Consider the following 26762-nt stretch of genomic DNA (forward strand, 5'->3'; position numbering starts at 1 on the left):
GTTACAGTCATTTGAAAGACATGACGTTTGTTATGCAAGAAACCACTCTATGTTTCTTTAAGAGATCTCTTTTCACTTACTTCCAAATATATTTTGTGATTTAAGTGACGGGATGAATAAGTTATCTGGTTGATAGTAAGTGACCACCCATAACAGTTTCAAAGTCAATCAGAGCTTTAAATTACAAAGAGCTGAGAGACATTACCACGATTCCCGTCACCGTGAGACATAAGGCTGACAAGTCCTGGCAGGTACTCCGAAAAGTAAAATCCGATACACGTAGTTGCGTACGTCCTTCGTTTTAATAATTTCTTACTATGAAACGCGTTGTGTCCGATTGTGGAAAGATTACCAAATGAAACACGTGATTTATATGGCTGTCCGACATTGGACGTTGATATAGCAACTATGAAAAGACATTTTGACAGGATTTTGACGCGACGTGTATCGGGGTATCATATTCTCAACACGTCATACGAAATATGAAGCAACATTCATCGGTTTAGCTTCGTATCGGACCGGAGGTAACGATGATTTGACACAAGTAGTTGCGGATACCAAAGTAAAGTATGGAATTTTTTTTTCGTCCTCTAAGCGCATACCAAAACGCCAAATGACAGCTTCCGTGTCGTATTTTGACATTATTTTCATTGTAGAACTGACATAAAACAAACCAACGATAGCTAGAGTGGTATCGTTTGTGTAAAAAAATAGTTTCACAAAGATGGGTACTCGCATACTGCTTGGCGACAGAAATGGGTGCGGCGGCGGCTGTATTTCCTAGGACGAACTCTTTAACAAGAAGCTTTCACTCTTACTAAAATATACTGTGACGAATGACACGAAATATCTTAACACTGCAAGTGTAAAAGGAAATCCTGTCATAAGTATTATAAAAAATGTGACCATTTCATTGTATCTTATTCATTTCTCTTCCGTTTTACAAAGTGAACCGTGAGTGTTAATTAACCGACTTCAAAAAGGAGGAATCAATTCGATAGTATTTTTATGTGTTTAATTTAGATTACTTCGATATTTGTGAACTGATTTCGGTGATTCTTTGAAAAGGGGGTACCCTAGTTTACTGGTCTTATTTAAATTTGCATTTCATTCGCTTTCCGTTAACCAATTTTAAATAAACTCGACACATAAGTGTAAAATGTTACGGTGACCCAGAGCTGATCTGATGATGCTCATGGCAGCCACATGAGGGGAACTCCTCAATAGTATACAACGTTCTCCTCAACAGCTACCCAGAGTTTGCTCATATGAGTGGGTGTGGCGATTACTTCCAGATGGAAGATGGAAACAAACGCAGATGCGTTTTAATTGTCGTTGAAGAGGCCGCGGCAACGAACACCTTACCTACTTCTGCCGCCAAGCAGTAGAAATTACAGGCACATGTGACTTGTCAACATATGTCTCAATCCGCAGTGGCAGTATCCCCCCGGATTTTACGGTTCAAAGCTCCGAATGGCACTACAGCTGTTTTAAACAGGCGTGTCGCTTACCACCAAACCCACAACTTGTTCGTCCTGTCACTTGGTCTTGTAAAAATAACGCAGCTAAATTGTTTAGCAAAGTTTTGACGTCGGTATATATTTTTTCGTCTCATTATTTGCTTATTTTGACATTAAAAGTTGTGTGTAAACTTTCGCGCTATGCTGTATCTCTTCAAGACTTTCTTTAATATTGATGTCAACAATCTCTAACGTCGACGTTGCAGATTCCAAATTCAGTCATTCTTTAATAAAATGACCGACGATAATGTTGGTGACCCAACGGTTTGCACTGTGGTCCCATGGTCGGACCAGTTTGGGATATTAACTTTTGTAGATTGGGCTGCCTCGATGCAGTATTACGCCCCCGGGATGTTCATGGAGGCACTAATGAAGCTATAGTTCGTAAGAGAATCGTAAGAGTGAGTAATAATAATAATAATAAATAACGCACACATTCGACATAGCCCCGCATTAGGGAAACCCTGTGTCGCGGGTGTCATGGACACACACATAGACAACCACAAATTACACCCAAACTCACGAGAGAAATAAATGTAAGCCATACAAACATTTCTCCCGGCCCGGGAATCGAACCTGGGACCTCTGCGTGGCAGTCCGGCATGGTAACCGTTTGGCCACGGAGGCAGTTTAGAGTAATCCTTATCTAATGGATAATAATACCGCACACACTCAACACAGCGCACTGGGGAAATCCTGTGTAGTGGGTGCCATGGACAAACACATGAACAATCACAAATTATACCCAAACTCACGTGAGAAATAAGTTTAGGCTATACAACTATTTCTCCCGGCCCGGGAATCAAACCTGGTACCTCTGCGTGGCAGTCCGGCAATTGGATGACCATCCATGTTCTTTAAAACTAATACTTTATAAGTCGTGTGATAAATTCTTTCATTTCAATTCAAAATTGTATCTGGTCTGAGTTTTTTGGATAGTGTCCAGGAGTGATTTCCGTTACTCTGGTAATCATAGTGCAGGGAAACTGGTGTTTTTATTGTACTATATTATACTGACCATCAACTTTGGTATGATGTGGTGAATTTGATGCTGATTCGACATCTGAATGCAGGCTGTAGGAGTGTTCTGTCTTGATGGGTGCTGATTCTAGCGCGGCGTCGGTCATAAGTCTGTCGTGGAGAACTACCCCGGATTTCGATTCCCGATGGACCAGCCAGTCGGTCATCTCCTCGTCCTCGTCCAGGACATCTTTCATTTCCTGAAATTAAAAAGGAATATGTTGAATTCTTTATTCGTCTTTAAATTTTTTTACACTTGCTAATCATAATTGTACACTTCCGGACATATAATTCGAGACACTTTGCATTTCCAGTATTAAGCGCCTTAAGCTTGAACAATCATTGATTGATCAAAAACTGATAACACTAAACGTCACTTCCATAAGTCCTTGTTGAAAATTTGAATTTTCAAAACCGGGGAACTCTTTTTCTTGGATGATAACAATATTTTTGTATTCTATAGAAGTTTCCCTTTAGTTTCTCTTTAAGAATAAAACTATAAGGTGGCTCGAATTACACGTTCGGGAGTGTACATTGGAAATTAAAACTGTTTTTTCGTTACTAAATCGCGTATATTTGTTTATTCAAACAAACCAAAGTTCCAGGTTCTTGACAAAGTCCCATATCTGCCAATTTTAAATCATCTCAGTTGTGTGTCTATTGAGTGTCCATAGCAGAATTTTGTACATTTGGTATTCTAAGTATTGGTATTTATTGCTCTTATTACATAGACATAAAGACAAAAAGATATTTCTGACCGGCTAATCGCATTAATGCGGTGCCGCGTCGATGTACTGCCTGCCTTAATTATTCATATTGCATTTAATCAATTCTACTTTGTAAGGCTGGCTGGGAAGCATAGCCACATCTTCAGGTCTTCAAGATTGATCGCCGATAGAGCAGACTCTTTCTGGAATGGCGACCACGTCAAGGAAAACGTAGTCGAGGACGACGTGCGGCAAGATGACTGGACGACCTGAGAAAAGCGACGATGCAGGCGGCACAAGACCGGGAGAGTTGGCGTGCTCAATGGCAGGCTTATGTCTAGTTCGTAAGGCTGCATAATAACTAAGAAAATATTTTTAACAGAAACTCGCGATAACGCCAGCAAAACGAAAGGAATGAACGCATATCTAATTCCTTAGATTACACACCGCATACTTTCAAAATTGATATATAACATAGTGGTTTATCGATATATAAATATTTATTCGTTTTTTTTATGGCTGCGCTAACAATTTCTATTTTATTAACGTTGTTTAAGCCAAATCACGTAAAGATATACCCTGTGTAATTATAAAAAACGCTGTTTTAAATAATAATGACCTAAACCGAAATAGTCATTTTGAAATTAGAATTTTTTTTTTGTACACCGAGGGAGCCGTGACCATGAGACCTGGAAAGGGCCTGCTTGGTTGGTTAGTTTTAAGAAAGAAATATACGTCTTTTCGATCCAAGAAAAAAATTACCTCATCGTAATATTGATTTTATTTAATCTTCCTACTACCATGACATTAATTTATTTTTTGTGAATTACTCCACTGGTTTGTTATAATTTATACAAAGATCGAACACAAATTCCTTCAATCTGACATTATATCTTGTTTCTCTGAAGGAGAAGATTCGAAATGAGTTTATTCGACAGAGAACCAAGTTCGTCTTTTTACAAAAGGTCATCGACATAGCTAGTAGAATAAGTAAGCGGCAGCTGGAGAAAACCTAGAAAGTTATTTAGACCAGATAATCAATTAGAGCGCTGAACAGAGACGGCACAGTAAAATAATGTTTGATAAGTTAACGTGCGCATGCGACTCGTCCGTTCGCATCGATACCTGGCGTCGTAATGGTGGAGCGGGCGGACGGCAGCGAACAATTATAAGCTATACATCACATATATATAATACTGCACTTAAACAAATAACGAGAAAATGATTTAATAGTTACTATAGCACATTTTAGGAAGGCTAAGTGGTTCCGTGTAATTGAATACGTAGCTATATTATGTTATGATATTTGTATGAGGCAGTTAAGTATAACGGCGTCCAGCAGAGCATCAATTATGTTGTTTGCCGACGCCGCACCAAATACCTTTGTATGTCAATAAAACACGCAAAAATATATCTTAACACAGACTCAAATAAAAGATTCCGACTGTACTTCATGTATATATTATACTTAATAATATATATCCGGTAATTATGCAAACTTTAATTTCTAATTTACGTATATTTATCAATTTTTAGCAATATGCTAACAATAGCTGCAGACTGTACGGTTTGAGCACCGTACAATATTGCACGTGTATATGCTCATAAAATCGGTTCACAAATACCGGAGTTATCGCGTAACATACAAACAAAAAAAACATACAGTCGAATTGAGAACCTCCTCCTTTTTTGAAGTCGGTTAAAAAAACGACAGATGACAACTGGCTTCAGCGATCGGCCACAAATACGCATTCAGATTATACTGTACACTTTTTACTTGATACTTCAACCTATTAAGGAAATTGTGGCTTACGTCAACTCAGCATCCTACTTAACTACTATTTCAATCTTAGACGTTCAGAGACCCAAACAATTGGTCCTTCCAGCCGGATCGTAGCCCATACGTTTTGGTCCTTCGAACCTGATCGTGGCCCATACATTTTGGTCCTTCGAGCCGAATCGTCGTCCATACATATTGGTTGGCCCATACATTTTGGTCCTTGGAGCGTAAATGTACGTATTTCGATACCTCTAGTGAACATAGTGATCATTGGAGCTAATTTTATTGTTTGGTCATTTTCTGTTATTTTTGTAAACGACTATTATTTATTTATTAATATTATATTTCCAGAATTTTGTGAAAAAAAAACAAAAAACAATATTCGAAAAAAAAAACGAAATTTTGTGAAAAAAAGAAATAAAAACAAAATAAAAAAGAACAGGTCAAAAAATTTATTTGGCGTAGTATTAATTGCGAGCATTCTACCATTGAAAAACAAAAGGGGGAAAATGCTTGGACATATGTTACGTAATAACGAATTCGCGAGACTGATAATTGAGGGGAAGATAGGAAGGTAAAGAAAGATCAATGATGGTGTATAGTGAACAAATGAAGACGAAGATCAAAGTGAGCAGCTATAAAAATGTCAAGGAGCTAGCTATGAACCGCAAGGAGCAGAGGAGACTACACCGACAAGAGCCTGGTCCTTAAATAGGATGATGATGATATTAGAAAGGGAATATTACAAAGAGACATTAGTCTCTTAAAAAAGTATTAATTGTAGTAATAAATATTTGAAAATGTGTAAATTTTTAAATAAGTTCTTTTTTCTTTCCGCTATTTTGTAACAAACAAAATAATGTCGTAAATTTTGAAAAAAAAGGTAGGTAGGCACGTAGTGGCCAGCATTATTTTTAAATTTGGTAAATTGGAAATAGTCGAAAGAGATTTCTTTTCAGCCTCTCTTGCATATACTCGTATAATGATGAATCGTTAAGTTTTTTCACATAATTAATAGATCTTTACGTAATCTACGACATGACACAACGTACCTGCATACCTCAAATAGAGGTGTCATTGTTTTTCGTCCCATTTATCTTATTTGTACACAAGTATGTTGTTGTTCAGTCAATCAGTGCTAGTATACTCCAGATCCCAAAAGTGAATCACGTCGTTAATTACGTTCTGAACTACGTATCAAATGTGTTGACTACTTTAGCGGTCACGGTCTTCACCTTGATATTTTACGCACGTACCAAAAACAATTTCGGTACACTCAGCTACAAGTTACGCAATGTCTTTTTCAACTGCAAATTGAAACTCTATGCCAATGGCATAAGGCGCAATTTACTAATTTTGACACTTTGATATCGTTATGTGTATAGTACTGCTGTAAAAATGACTGCGTACTGCAAGTACCTAATATGTTGAAACTTTTTCACAACTATGCGAAAGTCAAAAGCGGTTAAACGCCATAGTTACTTTACTCATGTGCCATACTGCCAAGGATTAAGAAAAAAAAGTCATATATAACCTGTACTCCTATAGGATGGGAAAAAAATAGTCTACTCTTGAACACAGCAATAAAAGAAATTGAAAAAATATATGGTAATACTTTTTAAATTTTTTGACTCCTAATAGTTTATGAGGTAACGACACTGTTTTTTAATTTTGAAACCAAACTGTAAGTATAATAGGAAATATTTCTAAAACGAGTTACGGACACAAGGATAACGATGGAAAATTAATAAACACGTTAAAAGGTACACAATAAATACTATAATTACTAACTAATATCATTCTGTACAATAAGCCATGATTTTTTATACATAACTGAGATAAAGACATTTTTTTTTTATTTATTGAGCTTTGACCAGAAACTTTTAGCTTAAAAAGATAATAAACAATTAATAACTATAAATTTAATGTAATGTAAAAAAATATATTAAATTATGTAAAAAGTGTGACCATAATGAATCCAATATGGCGGATATAAGACTTTTTTTACCACCTGTCAAAAATCTTTCTCAGGCGTTGTGGTTAATTCCTCTTAACAAACGCGACAAACGCTTAAAACAGATGCAAATGCTGACTACATAAGGATATCACTCGTCAGGCATTTGACCGGCGTCATCACGTCATGGACAGTCATGGCCAAGTCCAGAGGTCATCAACCGAGTTCGCAGCACTCGCTGCCTCTATTTACAGCGCCTATGTACACAAGGTGAGGGACGTACAAGCAGATGAGAATTAATATGCTATTGACCTCTAAAGTTTCTTCGCCAACATCTAATTCTAATTCAGATCGTTAAACGCTTTATTTGCTCGTGAATGTGTTATTAATGGTAGATGTTTTACGAGAATTTTTGTTTGAAGGTTTATTTTAGACAATTTTGAATGGAAGGCTTGACAAATCACCAAATCATTTGTCTACTTGCCAATAGTGTCGATGCAGTGTTACAAGCATAGGGGAAATTCTTAGGGAGGAGGTTCGTATTTCGACTGTATTTTTTGGTTTTGTATGTTTATTTTTTTTTATTTTTTTTTTTGGCACAATGTACAGACATCAGATACAGAAAGTGAGGAAAATAAAAACACTTAAAAATTAATACAACAGGCATATCTGTGCCCAATTATTACTGTGCTCAACATTCATTTTAAAACATTTAGATATACTTAAACAGACACTAAATCAATCATAAAAAAAAATATAAAAAAAAATCGAGAGAAATAAACAAATAAAGAGAATGAGAATATGCTATTCACTTTATATTAATGCTAGCAGTGATCTCTTAAATGCTAGGACACTGCAGTTAAAGATATCACAATTAGTACATATTTCATTATAATAATGTTATGCGATAATTTGTGAACCGATTTTGATGATTATTTTTTTGTTGGAAAGGGGGTACCTCAGTATTGGTTCCATTTAGATTTGAAGATAATCTCAGTACAGAGTACTAAAAAACCGACCTCAAAAGTAGGTACGTGGAATTACATATAATTACCAAATTTTATTGAAATCTGTTACCGGAAAGTGCGCAAACCCGGATTCATCCCCTAGTTCGCCACTATACGGGACTTGACACGGGAGATAATAAAAATCGGTTTTCACTACTCAAAGTCTATTGAGAGAGAAAAACGCCTTGAATTGGAGAAATAGCAAAATCAACCATTAAAATAATTGCTCCTAAATTAAAGTTAGGCGCTATTTATAAAAATGAATTTTCATGCGTGAACAGCCACCCTTAGAGGTAGATTTTCTTCAAAATTAAATGGGACCACTATGGAGGTACCCTCTTCCCAACAAAAAAAGAATCATACAATTAGGTTCACAAATACCGGAGTTATCGCTTAACATACATACAAAAAAACATACCGTCGAATTGAGAACTTCCTCCTTTTTTAAAGTTGGTTAAAATATTCCCCCTCTAAGCAAACTAGGGGATGAAACCGGTTTCGCGCACTTTTCGGTAGCCGATGTCAAAAAAACTTGGCAAATTGATGTAATTCTACGAATTTTTGAGGTCGGTTTTTTTAGTGATCTGTACTTAAATTATTCTCAAACATGCTTGGAAATGTTTGCATTACTTTAAAAATTTACAATTATCTGTCAAAAATTTAGGAATTCTGTTTTCGCTATTCTATAATAAGCGTATTTATTATATTATTGCATTTAATTATTAGACTTAACTCATGCTATTATTAACCTTCGTATAAATACAAAAACTGGTTGGTGTTTTATCAGTTTATCACTAACGACAACTGTCGCTCAAGTTAAGCGGTCGATTAATTTACTTGCAAATGACACCATAGTATAAGTATACTTGGCCACCGGACTTAATTCTCTTTCGTAAGTGTGAGTATCCAAGCACATAATAAAAAAAAGAAAATAAATATAGGTACATAAAATAAACATACACAATACAAACCTAACAAGCTTATATATTTACATTACATAATTTACTTCCATATATTAGTGAAGACTCCTTACCTATTTCTGCCGCCAAGCAGTAATGTACTTGGTACTTGGTGTAACGGGCTAGTGTCCGCAACTCGACGTCAAGGCGCCTATTTTGCGTGTGGAAGCATTAATGTGTTCCGGTTTTGAAGGGTAAGGGTGCTGGTGAAATTAGAGGCACATGGGACTTGTCAACTTATGTCTCTGGGTGTCGGGCGCAGTGGTAGTGCCCCTCAGATTTTTGCGGTTTAAAGCACTGATACTGCAACTGTTATGGACAGGTGTGTAGCTTACCATCAGGCGCACGATACTTGTCGTCCCGCCACACACGACTTTATATAAAAAAAAATAAGTTCGTACAACCTAAGGGCATGAATTACTATGGGCGGAGGCTAAATAAATATGTAGTACCTCGAATGTATAATGATATGGGGTTCTTGAGAATAAAAAAGGCGCTATTTAATGAAATTCTCATTTGAAGAATAATGAGGGGTAATAGATACCGGATTCTTCAACTAATAATGCAGGGAAAAATACAAGGAAAGCGTATTCGTGGCAGAAGAAAAACCTCGTGGTTGAAGAATCTGAGAGACTGGTTCCACCTTAGCACAAGTTCCCTATTTCGTGCGGTAGCGTCAAAAATGAGAATAGCGATGATTTTTTTTATTACTAATTTTGGCTTGGTTACAAGTCCTTTGAGCCATGTCTTCGTTTAATTATGTTTCTGTAAATATGGCCGCCACAAAGAGGATAGGCGATTTGAGGCGGCGTGCTTGAATTGACTCGGGATTCCTTAAAACGGGCCGATATGGGTATTTTAGTTCGAGATTCGTATAATTTCGCGTTTTAATCTTCGATTAAGGCACAATAGCACTATCCTATTCCACTTTAAACTAGATTTCACAAAATAATTGAAAGTCAAAATAAAAATGACACTTTTCCCTCCAAAAGAGAAGATTTGAAAAAAAAAAGTTTGGAAAAAGTATTTTGATGCTTTATAAGGATGAACATCCATTTCTTCAATATTATTGTAATTGTTATTGTTTTTTTGTTTAACAAGTAAGTCTGACCTACATGAGAAGTACCTGCTCACTATTAGGCACTTACTTAATTATGTTAGATCTATAATTGTATAAGAACGTTCTCGCAACAAACTCATTCCAGTTTGGCGGAAGATAGGCTTCTGTAAAACGTATACTTTTTTGAAAGTAAAAATAAATAATATGACTACTAAGGCGTGTGAAAACAATACAAATTGAAACGTTTTTGTTCAAAATTGTATTTATTGTCAAAGCAAACTACAAACCTAGTTTTGACAGTTATTTATTTGAAATGGAACGTGGCTGAATTATTATTGAATTATTAACTGAATAAAAATGGAAAAAAATTACGGGCTTTAGAAGTTACAAGTATAGTTTTTACAAAAATTATTTTTATTTTAAGTAAGTATATTAAGAAGAAAACACGAAGAAAGAAATAGTGATGAAGAAAGTTAGAACTATATTTCTTATTTTAAATTCAACTACAAGAGATTTTATCCTTTTTTTTTTTTTTTTTTGACGGGGGGGAAATCTTTATGGATACCCCTGAGCCCAGGGAGACTCAGGGGTTATGTGGGGACTCTCCCTCCACACTGGAAGGCCTACCCCACTAAAACCCCCCCGGGTTTCCCTCTCGCCGGTTAAGAGATTTTATCCTGAAAATTCCACTAACGAATCCAAAATTTTTGTTCAAAGCAACAATAATGTGATTTAAATGAAAACATAAATATTGACTCCCGCCGCTTAAAAGGCTGTTTAGAAAACACAAACAAGAGAACTAAGTTATTTAGGAGAAAATGAAAACATAATGTATTAGAACTACAATGGAACATATTTATTGAGAATCCCGATAATTAAAGAGACATGGCTTAAAGGACTTGTATTTAAGCGAAAACTTTTATTTAAAAAAAAATATGAACGAAAATAGAATGCAACACCTAAGGAGATTCGCTCTGGACCTTTTGGAGGGAAAAGTGTCGTTTTTATTTTGACTTTCAATTATTTTGTGAAATCTAGTTTAAAGTGGAATAGGATAGTGCTATTGTGCCTTAATCGAAGATTAAAACGCGAAATTATACGAATCTCGAACTAAAATACCCGTATCGGCCCGTTTTAAGGAATCCCGAGTCAATCTAAGCACGCCGCCTCAAATTGCCTATCCTCTTTGTGGCGGCCATATTTACAGAAACATAATTTAACTGCCTCCGTGGCCGAACGGTTACCACGCCGGACTGCCACGCAGAGGTCCCAGGTTCGATTCCCGGGTCGGGAGAAATATTTGTATGGCCTACATTTATTTCTCTCGTGAGTTTGGGTGTAATTTGTGGTTGTCTATGTGTGTGTCCATGGCACCCGCGACACAGGGTTTTCCCTAGTGCGGGGCTATGTTGAGTGTGTGCGTTATTATAACTAAACTTCATGTTTAGGCTGATTGCTTTGCCAAAGCCTTAATAAACTAAAAAAAACAAAAATGTAACACCTAATGTTGCAATATTGATGCATGCCAGGAGTCATGATAGGTTCTGCAGGTTAGCTATCTGTCTAAAGAGTAGGCAGGCGGAGAAAACCGCGCCGGCAGATATTTTTGATTATTTCAAATAGCCTTGAAGTGCATCCTAATTAAAATTAGATCTTTCGCGATATATTTCTGCAGCTAAGTGTAAAGAAATTATGTGTATAGAAGTTCAGCACGTTCAATAAACTAATTGTTGTTCCAAGATGTATGGAAAGACGACATGAGTCTCGACTCAACACGGATATGAATAAAAGTGTATTCCATAGCATTTAAGTTTATTTGAAAAGAGCAGTCCCCAGAGTTTCTTGCTCGTTCATCTCAGGGAAGTCAGCATAGTGAACGAGCAGAAGGTTAAAAAATGACGATGGAGTAAATCATTAACAATTTGACTTTGACATTGAGTAACATTTTCATTTCTAAACCGCAGCTAATTCTGGGCGGTGGTCTCTCTGTAAATGAAGTCCATGTCACTCTTCTTCATATATTTTTTATAACTACTACTTTTACATAAAAAATGTTTTTAATAAATAACTAAACTTTGAGTAGACAGACGGAATGAGCCTGAAAAGGCAACCCAATCTTTCTACATCAACAACTCATTTTTGATAAAATTGAGTTCCACGCCCTTTCTTGTCTGTATGCTATTTTACAGTCACGACTAGAAAAGCAATGATTACGAGCGAGCCATCGTGATTGTCAAGAGCTATTATATATAATCAATTAACCTACTTCAAAAGTGGTTCAGAGCTTCAATTAGGTTGTTGAAACAGTTAATTACAAACGCAGTTTTCGATGCGTGAGCTATTATCAAATAAAAATGAACATTGTTTGCTTTATGATTTTAGAAATAATCGTATAGCATACATTCATTTGCACTACATTTACATTACACACCGCACACACGCACACGCACACAGACACACAGAAACACAGACACACAGACACGCGGACACGTGGGCACGCGGACACGCGGACACGCGGAGACGCGGAGACGCGGACATGGGGACACGCGGACGCATACACACACAGACAGACACACACACACACACACAGAGAGAGAGAGAGAGAGAGAGAGACGCACAAACACACACACACACACACACACACAGAGACACACGCACACGCACACACAAACACACACACAAACATTTTGTGTGCGTTATTATTTTTATTATTAGAAAAAACACACCCGATTTAGACCCGAAAAATTAGTTTCATTTCCAATGTGTAAAAGTCGTGAATAACCTAAGAATTCGATAAAAAAATAACGCACCAAAATAAAACTATGTACCGTTTATCATATGAAATAGAATTTTGTTATACTTGGCGTCAGGAAAATTGCGTACATGTTGGAGCACGTACGTTATTTCTTTTGCCTATTTTGTCATTGTCCCAAAAGTAACTTTCCAAATTTCTTCGCTTTATTATATCGCACCTTTAGAATGAAAGTGACCTAATCCAAAAAATTAAGAAAATTAGTTTATTCCGTAAAACGACTTTAAAAATCATTGCTCAGTTGTTAAAGAAAAAGTTTCAAAGTTATAGGCACGGACTCTCTATATGGATCTCTTTAGTATGATTGAAATTCCACTCTCGCGTTTGTATGTCAACACCGCATTTATTGTTGAATTTGTATCAGCAAAGACAACACGTCACCACAGTTGGTGAAAAATTGAGCCGTTTTCGTTTTTTTTTATAATACTACGTGACGGGAAGAGCAATTCCACTTAGACCTTTTAATCGCAAATATCTTAAGGGCACTGCCACTGTGCCCGTCACCTTAAAACATAAGTTGACAAGTCTGTCTGTCTGTCTGTCTGAAATGTTCCTATAATTTCACCAGCATCTTTACTCTCCCAAACCGAAATGCAGTAATCTGAGCATTACTGCTTGGCGGCAGAAATAGGCAAGGTGGCAGTACTTCCCTGGACGAACACTTTTACAATAAGAGACAATAATTAATTTATCTACTGTTACTAAGAAAAATTTGATCTGAACTTACTTTACCACTTAGAGAACTCTCGTTCACAATTATAACGTATAATATCTTGCTTAGCTGGTGAAAATTAAAGAGACTTATTGTTAGGACAAATGACAACAAAAGAGATCATTAAAAAAGTGACCATAAAGCGGCTAGTTTTTGTAAATTGTTAAATATTAAAATAATCAGAATTTTCTGAAATTTTCTAGGACTAATAAGGCCATTAACTTTAGAGCTTCAAGAGTATCATGTGAAAATATTATAACTTCAAAACTTATTTAGCGTATTCCCAAAAAGTTCGAATTTTGTGTTGGGTCACTTTGATTCTAAAGGTGCGATATGTCGATTTGGACATATGCCCAATACGCTGTGTACATTCTGATTAACGAGTTGTATTTTTTTAAAAAACAACGTTTACGGATGCCATTAATAATTAAAAACATTACGACATCTTCCCAAACATCTAAAGCATAATTAAACCTTTTGAAAGGGACGTAAATAAGTCTTTTGAATTTATTAACAAGTTCGTATTAAGACGACCAATATAATGAGGCAATCAACGGCCATCCTAACATCTAATTCAATTATCGGATGTTCATTTGTTTTTGCTTCTAGCGCAGCTCAATTGGTATGACGTAAGCGTTAGGGCTTTATTTACGCCCTTGTCACAAACAATATCCTTATAAATCACTATGTGGACGATTATGTAACTGGGCAACAGACAAAAGTAATTTTAAATCAGTACAGAGTACTAAAAAACCGACCTCAAAAGTTCGTGGAATCATTGGTTATCGGAAAGTGTGCGACACCAGAGTTTTCCCCTAGTTTGCCACCTTTACAGGTGGAATATTTTACCCTACCCTCTTTCCAACAAAAAAAGAATCATCAAAACCGGTTCACACGAAACCATAAAGAACTCGATTAGTATACATTTATCATTTACAATATTTATTTCAGATAATAATATATTAAACCTAGACAACCTGCTAGAGGTAAATGGGTCACCACCACTGATTTTTGTCATCATATCAAGTATATGTAGAAGCCGTACAAATAACCTTTAGTGTAAAATTTTTGTTTGACTATAGTTTTCAACCTCGTAATTGGCAAATTTTGAATATGAACCGGAATTTTGGAATGTTAGGTACGGACTGACAACAACTAGTTTTTTATTTCTCATATTAATCGTGTTGTGTTTATCACAATTTTTTCTTGAAAAAAAAATATGCTGTTCTTCTTAACACAATTTAAATTTTCATAAATGTACTTCTCTCCCACTCTGGGTTGTAAAGATTTGTAAATAGCTCTGACTGTGATTTTTGCTGGACGAGATCAAATTTAGACCATACCAATATTTCTCTGGGCCCGGGAATCAAACCCGGAACCTCTGCGTGGCAGACCCAGCATGGTAACCGTTCGGCCACGGAGGGAGTTATCATATTACTAGCATAAATTTTTTTTTTGAATTTTTGCAATTGGAATTTTGCAATTTTTTTTAATAATATTAAGTGACGGGACGCCCGCCACCTTGAAACATTAGTTGACAAGTCCCATGTGCCTGTAATTTCACCAGCGCCCTTACCCTCCTAAACCGGAACACAGTAATGCTGACATTACTGCTTGGCGGCAGAAATAGGTAAGATGGCAGTACTTACCTGGACGAAATCTTTCACAAGGGCTCTACTGCCTACTAGATTCCCAAAAGTTACATTTTTGTGTTTCATCAGTTTATTACTGAAGTGCGACACGTTTAACTAACATACCATGAGTCATTGTAGTATCGCCGAACAGTCCATAAAGTTTAAAATAAACAAAAACAATCACTCGAGCCGTGTGCTAACCGCAATTATAGGAGAGTGCTTCGTGATCCACCAGTCATTAGTTTGGCAATCTATATTGACTTATGCAACGGCCGCGTGAAATCCTGTCTCGGCTTAAGAAGAATTAACTATCACGACATTTTAAATATTAAACACACGCAATATCGTGGTTAAATGACATTTACGTCCAGTTAATAAAGATCAGATTATAAATATAGATGGTTATCGGGCATCTTGACTTACAGAAACAAGGATGTGTGGAACACGTGAAAGATGGTTTTGAACCTCCTAATACCAAGCAAATTACAATGGAAAAACCATTAAATGTGCAATGTACATTGAAATGTACCACGTAATTGCACGCTTCAGGGGGTCGGCTTTGGTTTCCTAAATATTCCGCAGCAACTCTGTGATAATTACTGCGTTTCAGTTTTAAAGGGGAAATTACAGACACTTGGGAGTCAACTTATGTGCCAGGGTGACGGGGACAGGAGCAGTGCCCCTCAGATCTTTGCGATTGAAAGCTCTGAATGTAATTGCAACTGTTATGCACAGGCGTGTCGCTTACCACCAGGCGCACAACTAGTTCGTGGTTCAACTTGTACCACAGAAATTCCGAGCCGCAACTTCACGAACCCACTTGGATACTTAGCTATTTAGCTATTAATGATAGCCGACCTCTGGTTGGAGACGGCACGCCAAGAAGATTGTTATGGTATGATAATTTAACTCCGTGGTCACTGTTGAAATCACTCAGACCAGAAACACCTGAAAAGGTTTATGTAGGCTTTCCAAAGGACCGTATATACATATTATTATGATAAGACAAGTATGTTAACTAAAATAGTAAATTTAGTAATAGCAGAGCTTCTTGTGCAAGAGTTTATCCAAGGAAACACTGCCACCTTACCTATTTTTGCCGCCAAGCAGTAATGTGAACATTACTGCGTTCCGGATTTGAAAGGCAAGAGTGCTGGTAAAGTTACATGCACGTTGGGACTTGGCGGTGCCCCTCAGATCGGCGGTGCCACTCAGGCGTGTAGCTTGCCACCAGACACGCCACTTGTCCGTCCCGTCACTATTTGTTATAAAAAAAAGTCCACAACTTTTACTTACACTCTGTATATAAATTGTGGTTTATTTAGTATCCATCTTCACGTAGAACCAGGCAACATTGTATCTTTATAACACGACACCTCTATTTATGTTTATTACGTGTGGTGCAACGCAGCCAGTTTGTTGTTCCACTAGTTTAATTTTATTGCACAATAAAATAGAACAATATATATCATATTCGTGTGACCTTAATCAGGATGATTTCATTGTGATTTATGATTGTTAATAATAATAAAATTTCATTTATTAAAGTAACATGGACCCCTTTACTAACAGTTACATTTTAGTGGTAGTTTTTGAAGCAGTAGTGCTTAGTAACGTAGCGTCGATTTCTGTCGCCCGGAGCCAACCTTAAATTTGCTGCACACTGTATTTTTTTTTTGCAGGTTCGGCTTCATTGTGTTTTTATGTTCACCTGCCTTCGCCACCGTTGTGCCCGGGGCCACTCTCTGCACACCCCACGCTACGTCACTAGCAGAGCGCCTTGTAAAAGGGTTTGTCCAAGGAAGTACTGCCATAATCTTACCTATTTCTGCTAAAATCTGCTATCAAGCAGTAACTTGTCAACTTTGTTTTAGGAAGTTGAACACAGAGGTAGTGTCGCTTATCACCAGGCGCACGAATGGTTCATCTTGTCCATTGATACCATAAAAAAAATCGGTGAAGTCGGGTTGTGAGTGATGATTATGATTGATGACGTCATTTCATTTAGTAGCATTAGAATCCAGTGTGAAAAAGTTCGTCCAGGGCAGTATTGCTACCTTACATATTTCTGCCGTCAAGCAGTGTCAGCAATACTGCATTCCGGTTTTGAAAGGTGAGGGTTCTTTTGAAATTACAGGCACATAGAACTTGTCGATGTATGTCTCAGAGTGACGGGCGCTGGGGCTCAGATCTTCGCGATTTAAAGCTCTGAATGGCACTGCGACTTTCATGGATAGGCGTGCCGCTTGCCACCACGCCCACAACTTGTTCGTCTCGTCAAAAAAAATTACTTTCTGTAAAAGTTAAAGAAGATACGTGAAACGTCAACGAATGTCAAAGAATTGGTACACCATTGTTGCCCTATCGTTGTTAAACACGTTAACAATCGCGAATCCACGATGGAGCCTCTAATACTCGTATCGCAAGCTGCGCAAGAGTCGCGATCGTCCTCCATCGTTGCGGAGAGATACCACCGACCGTCCCGTTACGATGATACGGTCCATAACACAATTCATTTATTGCAAGACGTCGTCGTTAAGATATTAGAGATGCTTACAGTAAGATTGTTACAATGTCGATTTGTATTTTAAAATCCATTCGACTTCTCAATTGTTTCTCGAAAGATACAATTTAGGGCCATTCAAGGCTAGAGCATATTTTCTTCTTTCTTTCTAGCCGTTCTCAACTATATCGGTGTAGGCTTCCTTCAGTTTCTTTGACTTCTCTAGGTTCTGTGCCACCTGTATCCAATTCAACCCTCTCTCTCTCTCTTAATGCTCTCTGGGCTACCTGCTAGAGCCAAGACTGGAGCACAGATATATGAAAAATAGGTTAGTGAGAATAGGCATTTACTGGACGAAACGTAACACAACATCGTTGCTTTACGACGTCTAAAATTGTGGGACTTTGGTATTATGATATGGAGTAACGGGCTGGTGTTTGCAACTCGACGTCCAAGCGCTTATTTAGCATGTGGAATTGTGGCCTTTATTTGTTATATCTGATTTATTTATATATATTTTAAGTTTAACTTCTACACCTGAGTTACCCCAAATAAATAAGTAATGAATTATGATTTGTAGCTGATCAACTAATTAATGAAAAATATATTCTTTATCGCACATTAAGAATGATGTAACAACGAGCGCTAAATACTGATAATGAATAATTGATGTTATTATCGTGAGCTCTAAATCGATTTATCTTTTAATGTAAACGCAATAAACGCCCATCCCTAGCAGACAACGTAAACTGAAACCTTTGATGGTGGCGCCTTTTCACTCTCGTTAGATAATGGATAAGCTCGAAAAGGACAAAGTACCCAAGAGGCGAAGTTAAATTAAACACATTAATCAATTACAATCGGTCGCAGAAACACATTTCTTTTATTGAAACGGCCTTTAATACAAGGCAATTAAGTTTGATTTGTTACGCAGTTCTCTGAGCTATGGGAATAGTTTTCCCTGTGATTTCAACTAGCGATTTATTGGTTTAGTCGCGTGTTTGCTACTAAATTAATGTGCATCGATATATATGATCGCCTCCCTCACTAACATGTACAATTTTAGTGAGCATTCAAAAGTAAACATTCTCCATTAATCGTCGATGTCGATATATAACAAGAAATGACATATTTTTGTTCGAAACAACGCTCAAATCATTTATGATATAAAGACATTTGACATACTCGTATTCTTGCATGATATAAAGTATCAATGAAGGATTGATATAACAACTTTCAATCTAATATACCAATGGTATGACGTATATTTCATACAAACATCTCAGGGCATTTTCTTGAAAAAACTGGTCATTGTAATTCCGTTGGCACTTCTCTGAAATGATAGTACAATTATGATAATCATATTCGTTATTCTGCTAAAGTCTAGTTGCAAAAAATAAATTAATTCATTCAATCACAAACGTTCGAATTTGCCCATCGAGTATATAACCAGAAATAGAGACGAAATGTCGTTCAATTTGTTTGAAAACTATCCTGCCATATCATTGCGGTGACAACAGCGCTCCGATTGGCCAGCCCGAATTCGAAACAATTGGCGAGTATCGTCAATTGTTGCACTTCAAAACGACCGGTTTAACATGAGCTTTGCTATTTCAGCTTTCTAATTTGTGATTTCAGCGCAAACGACAGTTGATATTTAAAAGCGATGTATGGCATTTGCCTGATTAGTTGCCAGGGATGGATGGCCCTTATTTCGTCTCCATTTCGGGTTATATACCCGATGATGTTGCCTTACTAAAACTACCATGGAAATTACTATGCATATCTGAATTTATTATCACGTTTAATCCGCAATTTAGTCTTCAAATTAAATGTGGTTTATATATCAAATATTAATAGACTACGCCATCGATCATCATAAAAAATCTTTAATAGTTATAACTATAAAAAATATAAATGGTATGCCATTTATTAATGATATCCCATGAGTGATTATATCTTCTGAAATTATATCAATTATCGTTAGTGCCAAGTGAGAAAAAATCATTTGTTTGAATATAAGTCATTAATACATAGAGTTACAGCTCAAGATGTAAAGCGGTAAATTTAAAATACGTTGCAGTTAAAAATTCTACTAACGTTTAACGGCAATCAGTCAGGAAATAGATGATATTGCAATATAAAGAAGGATATAAGAATTTGAACTTTCATAAAGGAATAAGATATCATTGATTTGCCACTCATTCGCACGAAGCTTTTTGCTTCCTTCTTCCTAATGCGTACGGCAAAGAAACTCAATACACGACTGTGTTTCCTGAAAGCTGCAATTTGGGGCTATTTAGGGCTAGAGTTTCTTAACAAACGCGTAATATCGTCGGTCACATCATCGCTCAACATTAGGTGACTGCATGGCCAAACGTGTGTCTATTTCATAAAAAAAATAATTTCGGGTTCCGTGTAATTTCCAACACCTGTTGTAAAATTTTGGCCAAAACTGAATGTGGAACTGGTCCTGTTAATACGGGCCACCAGGGTCTAGACTTTATTTAATTTTATACCATGGATGAAAGAAAGCCAAGCATATTACAAATGGACCGAGAATCGTATCTTACTCGTATGATGCAAATAGCAATTCTTACGTTGCAAAAAAAATATTACAAAAATACTTATCAAAAAATGTTGCAATATTTTTTTATGGAAGACCAGAGAAATATTTTCTGCAGTATCAAAGAAATTTTGCAACACAAAAAGATTGCACCTAATTGTATTGTACTACACGTTTAATTTTATACTTTGTATTTGCTTCATTTGTCAACTTGAAATGTCACGCAAATAAAAAAATCTCTTGTTTATTACATTGTATAGAAATCCATGTTACCGTGAGTTTAAGAGAAGCGAAAAATTTAGTAATGTGGAGTTTATTCGAAGATGATAACATGAATGACATGAGACGCATTTTCAGTTTATATTTAATATTATAGTTAACCGAAAATGGCTGATTAAAAAAAAAGCGGAAACTAAAAAAAGAACACAAGGTAATATTACATTGATTTAAACCTTTACGCTTTTCACACATTACTTGATTTTAAAATCGGAACTTAATCGTGTTTATACTCTTCGACTATAAACTAGGACTCTGCAACGTCCCTTCGAAGGACACACACATACGAAACGTCGAAGTAAAATATGATAAATCCCGATTTTAAAATCAAATAATGCAAGGAAATATTTACAGTAAAACGCACTCCTGTAACCATTTACAGCTTCTACTTGAAGTGAACGTCTCATGAAATATCAACCGGTGTAAGAAATGGGATCATTTTTTGTGAGATCTACTTTCACCACCGATATTCGCATCCGGTTCACTCGGTACCGTTTGTGTCGGCCATTATCGCGATCGAATGCAATCCCTCTAGCTACATTGTCAACTTGTTATGAATCGATTGACTTCGTCCTACATATGACGGTGGACGAACCAAGATTTCGTTTCGACGTTCTCGTGGGTGGGGTGCGACGGGATAGGTAATATGAGGACCGATGATAATTGGGATTTCCACATGAGTTATTCTATTTGTTTATCTTTAGGAAAAGGGTTCGAAATTACCCAAAGAGAAACTAGTTTTGGGGAATGTGACATGTGATTCAAGATGTCCTATGAAAACAGTAAATTAACCTCGACATATATATTTCAATTACCTTAAAATAGATTAATTTAATTAAGTTTTTATTGAATGTCAGGATGTTTTTTTGTGAAATTACTGCACTAGTTTGTTATAATTATTAACAACAATGAAAGAAAAAAAAAATACTTCGATTCAAACCGACGTCTTCTAGCAAACCGTGTCACATCCTATGTTTACTAAGCCATTGAACGAACGAATTTTCCTATGTGCTTCTTGTCGGATCTTTGTTTTCGGTTTTTTAACGACTTTTTTGCCGCAGCGCCATCTGTGAGAAACAATGAAGTATTTCTTTACCCAGTTAGGTACCTTTACAGCTACCAACAGCTGGCTATAGCGACGTCGCTCTAATTGTAATTAAGTTTCAGTAAGTAAATGAATTTACTTTACGACTTTGTTCTTCAACACAAAATAAACAACATTTAAAATGAAATAAGTACTTAAAGCTGTGTTGAATAAAAATGAATGAAAAAAGCCTCAGTAATTAGCTGGTTTCGTCTGGTAATTCGCTGCTAGAGACACCGTAGCATCGAAATAGGGGTTTTTTTCATTAAATATTACAGTCATGAGAGGACTGGGTTCCGGTTTTCTTAAATTACAGGCACATGGGACTTGACAACTTATGTCTCAGGGTGACAGGCGCAGTGGCAGTGCCCCTCAGATATTAATGATTTAAAGCTCTGACTGGTATTGCAACTGTTATGGAAAGGCGTGTGTACAGTATTGTGATAAACACCTTAATTTTTTCAAATTATATTTACAACCTGAGGGTACAACTAATATAATAATTTTTTAATACAGTTGCTCAAAACGTGGTATTTTTCGCACTACAAATCGTGCGGAAAGTTGGATTTCTCGCACTAGTGCTTTTTACTTTTCCAGTTTTTTTTTAATAAATTAAATATACTGTTGTTTTAAGTCTTAAACATAGAACTAAAGAGATTGTATATTTATTTCATATTTATGTGCTTTGTGACGTAAGTCATTCGTCATTACTATACTATATCTATGGAGAGACCGCATTTTTACACCTATGAAGTAAATGCTCCTTAGTAGCGATTATGTAGAAAATAAAGTAATATAAAATAGTAATTTTAATGTGGCTGAATACTGGCAACAGTTGCCACATTGAAAAAAGTCGGCCAAAAAAAGTAGTAATTTTTGTCATCGTTTACATTCCCGCCTTTTTCATTAACTTTTTTACGATTTGATTTTGTTATTGACAAAGGAATAAAATGAGGTTTTTTTTAAATACTGTTTTATTTTACTCTCAATGTAGGTTTTTCGCAAATGTATTAAAAAACGTTGTTTGATACACATGCGGATTTGTCATTTTCACTTGTCTCGAGATGCCTCGAGACTCGTGAATAATGACTAACTTTCCGCACTTGTATCAAAAATAACTATAACAACCCTACATTCCCAGCGAAAAAAAACAGGCGGGAGTTGCCACACTTCCTCTTATTATACTATGGTAATCGCCACAATCGACAAGTTTCTACTACTGACATTTCGCTGGTGATAATTTAACATGCATAATATGTACATTAAAATTCATAAATAGCTTATTTGCTCACATTTAGGAACAAACAACAATCTCTCCCATATATAGTCGTGCTCTGATTGATTGAAAAGTGGACGCCGAAATGTCAAAAACAGCTGTATTTTAAATTGTGCTAAATTTTATTACGATTACAACACCGCGCTTTCTATTGGTTAAAATAATCAGGTGACCACATCAGGCCGGTGTACTTATAGTATGTGATATAGAGAATAAGTATTTTTTTAGGAAAAATAGTTACAACGAAAAAAATGTAAGCGGCCGTTCTTGCAGTTGAGTTCTCAAAGTCACATTTAAGGGGCAATGTACACGCTTCTATAATAAAATTCCGGTTGATAGTCACATTTTCCCTCCGTGAGGTTTAAAACTAATAGCGAAACAAAAACATTATACTAGAGGTAATATGTAGCTTTTGCATACTTGGACAAAAATTTGTAGTAGTGACCCATTTTTTTCTTGCAGTTTGTCTAAATCTATGATCTATGGTGTAGGAAATAAATATTGTAAATGACAAATGTGTAGAAATGTTAATTAACAAAGCAGCCCTTAATTTGTGCTTGTCTATTTGTGTGGTTACGGACTTCGCGATACAGGGGGTTTCCCTAGTGCTGTGAGTGTATGCGTTAAAAAAAATACAAATTAATTTACTAAATTATAATTAACTTTATTAGTATTTAAATATAAAAAAAAATTAAAAATAATATTAATTTACCAAGGAACATTCCAAGTACAATACGGAACAAACTAATTTTTATTAAATTAAATCTATTTGTACGGCGAGTGCGAGCGGGTAAGTTGATAAGGGTCGAAGTTACCGCAGTAAAAATTGAGGACATCTAAAGAAAGGCCAGGTCAAGAGTACCCCTAACCGACGAGCGTGTAAGAAAGCTTTGATGCGTGTTACTGAGGTAAAAGATGAGTTTAGTACAACGCAAGACGGGGATTGTTTAATTGCATTGCTCTAAGAACATGTGTTGAACATGTTCACTTAAAAGCAACTCAATGCCATGTTGTACCATATAAATACATGCGTTAACGGCAATGTGTCCATGGCAAACGCGATACCCCAAGACACTGCCATACAGGGTGTCCCTAGTGCGGGACTATCAGTATGTGCGTTATAAAAAAAAACACATATTGGAAAAAATACAAGTACGAACGTGTTTAAAATTTTCACAATATTATATAGTGCCCCAAAAAGTCCACTTTACAAGACTATCAGGTTCTGAGAACCACACTCATTCATTTGAGATAATATAATCCGAGAAGCCAATGAATAAAGACGCTTCTAGAGGTCTGTGTGATATTTTTTTTAACATAACAAGTGATGGAACGAAGTCGTGCGCCACGCCTGTCCACAACATTTGCAGAGTTTTAAATCACAAAGACCTGAGGGGCGCTGCCACTACGCCCGTCACACTGAGACATAAGTTGATAAGTCCCATGTCCCGGTAATTTCACAAGCAGCAGTAATGCTCACATTACTGCCTCGCGGCAGAAATAAGTAACGTGGCAAGTATTCCCCTTCACAAGGAGCTCCCCTTCTTGTCATAACTAACGCATGTGCATTTCGGTAACGTAGAAATAAGACACTGCGACGTGATCGCTCACTATGGGCCTCATAAGTTTCAAGGTCACACAAAGGGCAATGCAAAGGGGTATGCTCGGAGTTTTATTGTGAGATCGAATTAGAAATGAGGACATCCGCAAGGTAACCAGAGTAACCAACATAGCCCAAAGAACTGCAAAACTTAAGTGGCACTGGGCATGACATTACTCGCAGAACAGATGGCCGATGAGGCCGAAGAGTTCTCGAGTGGCGATCGCATACCGGAAGACGCAGCGTGGGCAGACCACCCACAAAGTGGACCGATGACCAGGTGAAGGTTGCGGGAAACCGCTGGACAGCCAAACCAAATTAACAGACAGTGCCAAGTATGCAGCTTCATTCGCATAATGCGTCTTCTAATTCGATCGAGTATTTGACAGTAATTGCTTCGGTCGGATGTTGGACAGCGGACAAGAGTTCAGGGCAAGGACAGGTCATTGTGGCATTCTTTGGGGAAGGCCTGTGTTCAGCTGTGGATGTCTTTCGGCTGAATTGATTAAAATTTACTTATTCTCAGACTAATTGGCCCATATTTTTCAGTAACAATCTTATGAGCTAAGTTAGTAGAAAGAAGGAGAACAATTACAATACATTAAATGATTACATTATTATTATAAACACATTATTAGATATTCCCGTGTAACTCGGTGAACCTACGGAAAACAACCGAGTCCATTCTTCCTGCTATCATCGTCGGGATACCATTGGTGCTCCCACGCAATCGCAACATCCGTGACGCACTTATTTTTGCGCGTGATTGCGTAAAAATCAACAACATACGCATCCGCAAACATGCCATAGATTAAATTGATGACGAAAGTAGAAATAAAGTTTTATTATCATCTAAAAAAAATGTCAAGTACAAATCCATAGACATTCTAAATTCACTGATGGGACAGGAACATCATGCATATGCCATCAAAGCATCTGTTGTTGCAATCGACGAAGTGGGTCGCCTGTGTTAAATGGAACGCAGCGAATAACACTGGTTTAGTTTACTACCTAATAGTAATACCATACAATTTATTTCAAATACTATAGCATAGTCTTCCATACTTCAATAATAAAATTATGAATATCGTGTAGTAACATTTTTGGGAAACAGAAACAAGAAATTTAAAAGAATACTGTATTGGTTTTCATAACAACGAGATTTCTATCATTTGACACTAATCGAAAAGCATGAGGCTGGTGTATTAATAACATGAAATTGACGCCATCTTTAGCCTTATTTTATCAAATGGATCACGGACAGTCCCATATCTTTCCTACACAAGTTTTGTGTATCCTTCCTGTCAACCTCTTGGTTATACGGGAAGGGCTTTATAACCTGTGCAAGAAAGTCCCCACAGTGACCTACTCCGTCAGGTCCTGAACCCAGATCAGCTGTTTGCATGGACTTCACCCGGTTCTCAAAAGGCTAGTGCCTTGGATGAGCTGCCCCGAGTGCACGCACAGTACCTTCCCTAATTTCCAGATAGGTACCGGAGCTGTAGGCACGCTCACTTCCCGTTGCGCATTGTGGAAATAACGGTTGCCACCGGCCGTTGACTCGTAAAGTCCACCACCAAATCTCCTCTTTGGTGACGGAGCTGTAAGCAACGCTCGCTTACCTGGATCTGTATCACGGGCACTACGGATCAGCTAAAGTAATAAAATTATCAATTTGACCGGTGCTCTTGGTCATTATTCGTAATTACCGGTACGTATTACCCCAGTTAATTGTCCGTAATATACATCCCAGTGCTGTTTATAGTGACATCGAGTCTTAAAACTCTAAAAAAAAGGAGTTAGGCTCAGCATGTTAGACTTCGTATAGCTATGCGATAACCTTTCCCGATTCACCAGTTTGTTTAGCATAATAATAAAAGTTTTCAATGATTTTGATGTATGCTCATAACCCAAGCGAATTGATAGACGCAAAGTTATATTGAAATACTTCCCACGTTCAGCCATCTGAAAGTCAAAGTTCAATTCACGTGGCTTTTTAACATCCTTATTTTTTTATATTACCTTGTGCCGGGACGAACCAGTCGGGGGCTTGGTGGTAAACGACATGCTTATCCATCACGGTTGCAATGTTATTCAGACCTTAAAATCTCTCAAAGATTTGAGGGGTACTGCCACTGCGCCTACCTATTTCTAGTACCTACTTCTGCCGCCAAGCAGTAATTATTACACTATTGCGCTCCAGTTTTGAACGGTAAGGGTGCTGCTGAAATCACTGTCACGTGGGACTTGATATTTTATGTCTCAGAGTCATTGACTTACAAGTATATGGAC

At 36.9% G+C, this 26762-nt stretch overlaps 1 protein-coding gene across 1 annotated transcript in view; it reads right to left on the bottom strand.

Annotated features, from left to right (window-relative positions):
- The window catches only part of LOC113225657 (cyclic AMP response element-binding protein A), a 237187-nt gene that overhangs the window by 19850 nt on the left and 190575 nt on the right, over nucleotides 1-26762 (bottom strand). Inside the window, exon 2 of the mRNA XM_026458032.1 lies at nucleotides 2539-2740. Within this exon, the coding sequence (XP_026313817.1) occupies nucleotides 2539-2740 (202 nt within the window). The remainder of the gene's footprint in view (nucleotides 1-2538; nucleotides 2741-26762) is intronic.

Source organism: Hyposmocoma kahamanoa, unplaced genomic scaffold, assembly GCF_003589595.1.
Source record: "Hyposmocoma kahamanoa isolate Upper Pololo Valley unplaced genomic scaffold, ASM358959v1 169, whole genome shotgun sequence".
In the NCBI taxonomy this organism is placed as follows: Eukaryota; Metazoa; Arthropoda; class Insecta; order Lepidoptera; family Cosmopterigidae; genus Hyposmocoma; species Hyposmocoma kahamanoa.